At 47.9% G+C, this 8,916-nt stretch overlaps 1 protein-coding gene across 1 annotated transcript; it reads left to right on the top strand.

Annotated features, from left to right (window-relative positions):
• Positions 1-6,694: 6,694 nt before the first annotated feature.
• LOC145399828 (uncharacterized) lies at positions 6,695-8,916 on the top strand. The gene is made up of 2 exons (XM_080272391.1): positions 6,695-6,759; positions 7,901-8,916. The coding sequence occupies exon 2, from the start codon at positions 7,901-7,903 to the stop codon at positions 8,909-8,911; it is 1,011 nt and encodes a 336-aa protein (XP_080128517.1). The 5' UTR covers positions 6,695-6,759; the 3' UTR covers positions 8,912-8,916.

The raw sequence follows: 8,916 nt of genomic DNA, 5'->3' as shown, positions 1-8,916 counted from the left end.
AACACCTCTGTGCTTGGCCGTTACGAAGGATTATATTTGTTAAGGCTTATGGGCGCGTCGGAACCGTCCCTTCATAGTGTGTTAGCCGATACCATGACAATGTTTGAAGACAGAAGAGTAAGAGGCTGAGAAAGTCAGAAGTAAGATGAACGATGGTGATGAGATACGGTGAAGGAGAGGGATGACAGAGTGGTTGAAAATATGTGTTGGAAAATATTAATATGTTTGTGCATACGCCAGTATGTAGGGATTTTACAAAGGGGAATGATATAGTTTGCTATCTAAGGGGTCAATCTCTCTCTCTCTCTCTCTCTCTCTCTCTCTCTCTCTCTCTCTCTCTCTCTCTCTCTCTCTCTCTCTCTCTCTCTCTCTCTCTCTCTCTCTCTCTCTCTCTGAATTACATGGAACAGTATTAGTACTTATTAGTGTTTTTTAGACAAACCTACACAGCGTGCCTCATAGTATTTTAGTTTCAGTTTTAACTTACAGGTATAAGATAATTACAAATATTACTTTAAGTACTATCTTAATCACCCACTGCAGCATATAAAAATAGTAACCTCGGAGCCCTTGCATAAATCTAAAAACAAATCTTCACTCACTCTTAAACCTGAAAGGGTCTCAGTTTTTCGCCTAATTTTAATCTATACAGCGTAGAGTACAAGAACCTTTGCTAAGGATTAACTAGAGAACAGACTATACTGTTAATTTTCGGACGACGACAGGTGATTAAAATCTAGCAAGAAATTATATATTTTTCAAAAGCTCTATTTTCTTCCGTCGTCTAAGGATCAACTTACATGGGATGTGTGGAGCGTATTGCGTGAGTGGCTCGAGATTTCGTCGCACGTCCCTCCTGGCGATTTATTCTGCGCACTGCACGTCGCTATCCTATTATATGTTACTAATGAAAATCTTGAAGTATTATAACGAAAGAAAAAGGAATGTTATGGTGTAATATGCAAAATAAATCACCACGTAAAGAGTGCTACGAAGCCTCCTAAACCACATAACCAAACACAATAAGGGAGTTTTGAGTCCCTGGGTTTAATTTCAGGTATAGTATTTGTTGTTAAAATTTTAGGTTACGGTAATAAACAAATAAAAGCTAGATTACTGTGTATCATTTTTCTTTCCCAGGGTACGAAAATTGGGAAAATATTGAAGAATTCTTTTTAACCCCTTTCCACTTTGTAGGGTGGTGGAGAGGGACGGTTTCACGTGATGGCACCAATATAACCGTATGGCTCCAGTGCCCAGTTATACAGACGCCAATCAACTGCATCCCTATCCCCTTAAATGAGGATGGCGGATTGCAGGATTCCAGTTTCAGCCTGCAGTCTACCATGTTTAAGTTCAGATTATGCTAGGTTTGCGACATCAACTGCTGCTACTACTTTCACACATCTACTATTACTCCCACCTCAAAGCACCACCATCACTACCTCCTCAACCATCACCATCACTACCACCACCACCACACCACCACTAATACCAATACTACTACACCACTACTATTACTGCCACAACCACCACCACTACTACCACCAGCACCAGCACTGCCACCACCAATACTACTACTATTTCAACAACAACTATGTAACGTCACGGAATCGACCGTAAATATGTTTGTTAATACTAGTTCTTTTCGTCCACACAGTCTCGGCGGTCAAAAATACAGCGGCAGGATTTTGACAGTGGAATGGACGCGAACAAAACTTGACAAATTAATTATGGCCTGAGGAGAATGCGGACCCTAGCCTCGCCAGATGTCAGTCCGCGCCAATACTTACACACACGTGTCTACAAAAGATGTAAGTGCTGCTTAGGGAAAAAGGAGGGAGTATAGGATGGAAACGGTTGTGTGTGTGTGTGTGTGTGTGTGTGTGTGTGTGTGTGTGTGTGTGTGTGTGTGTGTGTGTGTGTGTGTGTGTGTGTGCGTGTGTGTGTGTGTGTGTGTGTGTGTGTGTGTGGAGCCTCCTAGGTAGACGGGAATAAGGAGGGTAAGAGCTATGGAACATAACCTAATTGACTGATTATCTGAACGTTCTAGCGCGGAGGGACAAAGACCACAGAGCACTAAGGCCGCTTTGGCCACCGGTGGCCTCGTATGAAAGCGGACTTGGGTAAAGAAATAGATAAAGGTAATGATAGAGAGGGAAAGAATAATGAAAGGTTCAGCGAGGTATATGATGTAGATAGGTGGAAATGACTTATAAACGGGAAAGAACGTTAATGTGGCTGAAAAAAAGACATAAAACGTGAAATAGAAGAGAGAGACATTCAAGCAGAACGTCACTGATGTTGAGTCATACAAAATTGAGCTGGGTGTGGGAAGAAGCTATATCGTGTGTTGTTAAGTGTAAGTTAGAAGTATGTGGGAGCAGAGGCGTACCTAGAGATTTGGGGGCCCGGGGGGCTAGGTTCTTTGCGGGGCCCCGATCCTGTAGAGGGGCCCTGCAAAGAACCTAGCCCCCCTAATTCTCAAAACTTATCTAATATCTCAGCCGGGATTGTCGGGATGATAAATATATATATATATATATATATATATATATATATATATATATATATATATATATATATATATATATATATATATATATATATATATATTTAAAATATTTATTAAAAAGCTTATAAATTTTTAAGGCTTTTGGGGGTCCCCCCTCAATTGGGGGCCCGGGGGGTAGTTTCAAACAGCCCTCCCCGTCCCCCCCCCCACCAGTACGCCACTGTGGGAGAAACCAAGGCGTGACTGAGTTTGAACAAATGGGGCGCTGGTCGTTGGTTATGAGGTGATGGATTGGTAAGTTTTGTATGCCTATTCGTAGACAAGGTAAGGGCAGTTTCCCAGCACTTTTTTTTTTCTTTTTTTTAATCCAGGGGAAGACCAAGGAGACAAATGATTCTGCTGAATATAGTTTGTTGTGCGTGGCTTGCAGTCAGAGGGTTCGCCAGTTTTGCCACTGTAAGGCTTGAAACATGGGGGGGGGGGGAATCCGAGCATGGACCTAGGAGACAGAAGTGTGAAGGGAAATAGCTGACCAGGCAAAGTACTGTAATGTACCTTGCCATTATTTGGGATGCCTACATGTCCAGGAACCCAGTAAAACTGGGCAGATTTATGACGTACCGATAAACAGACTAGCCACTCCTGTCACTTAAGTACTACAGGATGGGTAAAAAGGACTGAATGAAGGAGACGGAAGGATTTGTGAACAATAGCACCAAACCATAAAATGGCTTCCTGGCACTGTAGGAGTTGAGGGAAAATAAATGCCGGAAGGAACACGGAAATATCAAGAAAACAGATAGGACACCAGTACAAAAGTGTAAGGAAAGACTGGAGACAAATAGCCCCCTTTTAGTCGCCTCTTACGACAAGCAGGGATACTGGGGAAGTATAATTCCCTCCCCCCATTCCCCAGGGGGGAAACGCACTAAAGAAGTCGGGAAAATGAAAAATGAAGAGAAAGGTGATGCGATTAGTCCATGTAGGGTAAAGATAATAGCACTATCAAGAACAAGAGTAACAGATGAAAATATTGACGAATGTGGAAACTTCCATGCCATTTAATGTCCAAAACAGAAAGGAAGGAATAGGAGAAAAGGGAAGAAAAAAGCGACGGTAGGGGGAAAAAAAAAAAAAAAAAAAAAAAAAAAAGCAAAATCATCTGAGGCAGCGACGGGTACCCAAGTTGAGGGGAGGAGGGCAAAAGGGCCTCCCAACACACAGTCTCAGTCGTCGTCTCCGAAGCCTTCCCACGGCGGCAACGGGCGACCATTACGCAATGAAGACAACAAAATCGCTTACTACGGTCTTCGCTAACGACTGTACCACCCTAATTGAAATACCCGCCGCCGCCTGGCCACTCACCTCGCCACCCCCCACCCCACCACCGAGCCACCACCACACCACCACCCCAGGAGGACACCACGGCGGGATTAGTGACCCAGGACAAGAGGGTCACCAGGACACCTATTCCCAGAGCCCCTCTTCCGCGCAACCGTCACAACACCAGGTGAGCGGCAAAAGGCAACGACCCTGCCGGCGGGCAACTCTCGGCAGGTTCGGGGTGGGGCTGATCCAGAGTCAGTCCCAGGCAACACCGCGGTACAGCCATCGTACGTACCGGGGAAGGAGCGGCCACCGTACACCCTTCAGTTGTTTCCCCCTGTGAGACCGCCATCACGGCCACCGTACGTGAAGGGGGAGAGAGCGGCCACCGTACGCCCCTCAGTCACAGCCACCTCTGGGGACGGCCTCGGGGCGTTAGTTATTGAACGCGCCCCTACTGGCAGAGAGAGGAATAGAGGAACCGCGTTCACGGCCACCGTACGTCCCTCATCCACTATTACCTCCTACGGGAGTAACGCCTCAGTTACTTCCCGAAGGGCAGGCAGGCCCACGGCTACGGCCTTAGTGCGTGCAAGGGTAAGCAGACCCTCGGCTACGGCCACAGCACGTACCGGAGAGGGCGCTGCCTCTGTGTACCCCTCTCCTGCCTTTTCCTCCTGTGGGGGCAACACCGCGTTCACGGCCACCGTACGTGACGGGGAAGGAGCGGCCACTGTACGCCCTTCAGCTGCGAGCCCTAGGAGTCACGGAACCTCGTTCACGGCCACCGTACGTGACGGGGAGGGCGTGGCCACCGTACACCCCTCATTCGTGACTCCGAAGGCTCTCCCGGAGCAGGAGGTCCCTTGCGCGGCCGACCCCTTTCCTCTCGGCTGCGTGGGACGCCCTTTGTCTCCCCACCGGAGCGATTCCCCAGAGGTGCTGGCGGAGTGGTGGCGTGGCCCAATCCAAACCCTACCACTTACCCCTGGGAGGTCCTTGTCCCTGACGGACACCCGACGGAGGCGACGCCGCAGTCCAACCCTGACGGCGCTCCTTCCTGCAGGCAGCCGCAGCCCCCGGACTCCCAGGTCTGGCCAGCAGCCCCCAGGCCCAGACCACCCAGGCTCTCTCCCTCCTAGGAGCCAGAGGCGCCAGGCCCCCCTCCTGCAGCTGTTTGGCCCCAGACCCGAGGGCCACTCCACAGGTTGAGGCCCCCAGACCGAAGGGCCTCCCTGCACCCCATCGACGCGGCCCCAGTGTGAGGGCCGCCTCTCAGGTCGAGGTCCCCAGAGTGAAGGGCCTCCCTGCACCCCGACGACGACCACAGGTCGAGGCCCCCAGACCGGAGGGCCTCCCTGCACCCCACCGACGCGGCCCCAGTGTGAGGGCCGCCTCTCAGGTCGAGGCCCCCAGAGTGAAGGGCCTCCCTGCACCCCGACGACGACTACCACCCGGGCAGTGACACCCCTACGGACAGTGCGCTGCCCCCTTCAGGAGGGCTCCCCGTAGGGCCTCTCTCTCACGCCCAGGACGCGCAGTGATACCCAAAGGAAATACGGGTACGTAGTGACAATGATACAGTGAACAATCACCACAGTAGTGTATAGTGAGAGAGAATAAAGTACGGGCCGAATGAAAAGTGAATAACTATAGACCCATTCAGTGTACAGTGACCCGATACTTGGCAGAACAGAAAAGACCGTATACAGGAGGGCGTAAAGAAAACGTGGGTTAGAGCAAGTGCGCGCGGGGCTCATTAGAAACCTGTGATTCAGTGCTACTGGGACTAAGTAACTCTCGCGAGTGACGCGACCCGCATTCTACCCACTTATGGTAGCCTACTATTCGTTACCCCCACTCCTGATCCCGTCCTCCCACAGTGAAACAGACTCAGTGAATTAAACGCTATCTCTGCCAAAGTATTCGGGTGCTGTAATATCCATACTAAATATCCCTGTACAAGTGAATAGTAACATACTGTGTGTGCCATTTTGTCTAGTGTATTAAAGGCTAATTCTTTATTCCCTGTCTTTTACCAGTATCCAATATCTCTTTGTCTATATTGTCACGGTGTCAGAATTAAAGTAATAGATGTGTTAAGGTGTACTGCCTGGTTTTTGTCCTGTTCCTCTGTGGGTGCTATACTTCCGGTCCGGAAAGAGGACCCGCTCAGTAGCTAGTGTTCTGAAGACGAGAAGTCGACTTAAAAACACACAGCATAACACTAATTTTATTTTTTTCCGTAAACACATAGGGTGAGTTTTTTTTTACCTCTTTCAAGAGGCAGAGATTACGTCACGTGGGGTAATTTCATATTGCAATTGTCACGAGGGGACAACTCATTCCTCTGTTGTTTCCATTTCTCGTCCCCTTAGTCACCTTTTGCGACACGGAAGGGATCTATACTGGTATTCGTCATTCTCCCCTATCTCTGGGAGCAGATGTACATAGCGTGCATACAATATCGAATCGAATGCCTTCTTTTTGCTTTAGGTACTGCTCAAGTATCATACGTTTTCTTTGATATCCAAAATACCTGAGTCATTCGTTTGAGCATAAGACAAAGAATTAAGCCGAAGAATAAATGCAACTAAATACTAACAAAATGATTACGGTAGATGTTCGCATTCTGCCTCATATTAGGAAACATAATGAAAGTTCTATAGACACGTACTCCCATGCTACATCTGCTAGAAGCTCCAAAGTAACAACTGCGTCCCTTACTGTGGTTGGCTAAAGGGCCACTGGGTCTCCATTACCTGCCAATCACAGCTAACCTCTCAAATCACCCCGCCAATCACCAGCGCCGGGACATTCCTCTCATTGTTTTCTTCAGCAGATGCGTCGTATGTTTTCTTCAGGGAGGGTTGGAGGCGAGAAAAGCCTTAAAATGTCCGTTATCGCAGTGATTTAAGGTAAATATCAGAGGAGTTTGTGTCCCAATAAGGCAGCAAAAGTGAGGTAGTGAGCACAGGTGAGCAAAATGCCTCCTCAGGTGAGCTGAAGACATAAGTTTTCGTGGTAATATGCCACTGGGTTATTACTGGTCATTGTTTGCTCCACAATAATCTGCGTAATTAACCTAGATTAGTACTATCATCATATTTAATCCCAGTGCTGGTAGAGGACAAGCACGTGGCAGGGTGGAATGAAAGAGGTGAGAGTGATGAGGAAGGAGGCTGAGGAGCCTAGACTAGGCCAGGGTCAGGCTCAAGGCTGAGGTGGTGGCCTGAGCCTGGATAGAAGAGGAAGTGCCACCCTGGCCTACCTCCTTATTCCCTGCACACTCGGTCCAGGCCAGGGAGTTATTCAGGTCAAGTATTTTCCCAACATAACATAGCCAATAAGCTGATAAAAATGGCTCAGGTTTGCTTGGAAATCAAATTTGAATAGTGTAACTATTATCCTTAAAATATTACCATTAGACTTTGATGAGGACAGTTTTGGCAGGGCTGATTTTCTTCTAACACTGGGTCATACAGTCACATAAATGGGCACAATTTCTAAGTTTGCTAGCTGTGTGATTCATGCAGTTTTGGTTAACCTAACATTATTGTTTCTAACCATGAGGTAGCTTTGTAATCTGAGGACCTCTTATGTAATGCATTAGACGATGGCAGCTTATCTTTCGTACTGCGTGTGTCCTGCACTACTGTATATTATGTATGTCATGCTTTATACAGTATCGTATATTAGTCTGTGGGGATCACATGCAGTACCAGAATTTTTCCAAGTACCTTGAACTGTTGGAAAATATATTATGAAAAGTACTGATGTTAGTTGGTAAGAGCTTATGTGTACCATATTAGATTTCTTTTACAGTGTAGTCACTATGGCCAGTGGTTATTAGTGCTGAAGTAAACCCACGTGATATTATGCAGACCTGTACGATATGCAGAGGATGAGTAACTACTGGGTCTCAGGGAATGGACTGTCTGGCTTGTGCCCAGAGGACATGATGATAAAAATCTTAATGTGTTCTACAGATGATGATGATGATATGACTAATTAAGTGGTGTTATACTTACTGATATGTATCTTTTTCTTGTACTTCAGATGGCCTCAGTAAGTGATGGAACTAGAAATGGGGTGTTGGTGGAGGATGAAGCTGGGGTGAGGGAGGAAGAGGAGAACTCATCAGTGCAGCCATTCCCTCAGTTGCTGCCAGTAAAGGGCCTCAGTCATGCCCTCAGAGCCCTCAGTCTGCCAGAGGAGCAAGAGGATGGAGCCAGTTCTTATACCAAGGAGTGTGGTGAAGAGAAAGTGAAAGCAGTGAGTGAGGACACCATAGATAGAGTGGATGTGTGTAAAGGTTGCCTGAAACGCCGCAATGAACACTGCTGGGACACATCCTCAAGGGTTAGGGACCCTCCTGTACTTGAGTACTCCCTTGCTAACCTCCATCTCTCCCCGGGGAAAAAGAAACCACTGGTGAGGAGCAGCAGGCTAGCAGTTCTCGGTGCTCGATACAGCTGGGAGCTACGGAAAGGGTCGGGAACCATCATCCAGCAGGTCACAGTGTCGCAAGAGCATCAGAAGGGGTCACCAGTCAAGGTAAAGGAGACCCAGCCAGTAGTTTTAGTCCAAAGCAGCCCAAAGATCTCCAGTGGGAACAGTCTGCTAAAGCTGGGGAAACCATTGACAATGGTCAGTGTTCCTAAGTGCAGGGTGTTTGAGGCAGTCAATCGGTCCGCCAAATCTGAGGACTTTGCCAGTGTGAGTCGGAGTGCGGTGCCATACGTAGGGAGCAGAGAGAATGGTATCCAAGGCTGTGGGAAAAAGCTGGTCTTCTCCCCTCAAGGGTGTCGGCACCGGAGCCAGCCAAAGTCAAGACGAGCTATTTACAAGCGGAGATGTAGATCAGGGCGACCCGTGGCAGAGGCTGAGCTCCCTGATCTTAAAACTCTGACTCTTGGAGAAGGGGTAGGCACAGCTCGGTCATGTTCACAGCAGGCCCGGAGTCCAGACTACGAGGATGTTACCATGGACGAACTGGCCGCCTACCTTGATAACTTCCTCTACCTGCCCAAAAAGATGTCTGTCATGGCAGAGATGATGTATACATGAAGATA

The sequence above is a fragment of the Coenobita brevimanus genome, chromosome 50 (assembly GCF_032717465.1).
Source record: "Coenobita brevimanus isolate Jiangsu-jjx chromosome 50, ASM3271746v2, whole genome shotgun sequence".
Lineage (NCBI taxonomy): Eukaryota > Metazoa > Arthropoda > Malacostraca > Decapoda > Coenobitidae > Coenobita > Coenobita brevimanus.
Note: the sequence above shows the minus strand (reverse complement) of the source record. Positions and strands in the feature narration are given on the sequence as shown.

Coding starts and splice junctions, on each gene's coding strand:
- LOC145399828 (XM_080272391.1), top strand. CDS start 7,901: ATGGCCTCAGTAAGTGATGGAACTAGAAATGGGGTGTTGGTGGAGGAT.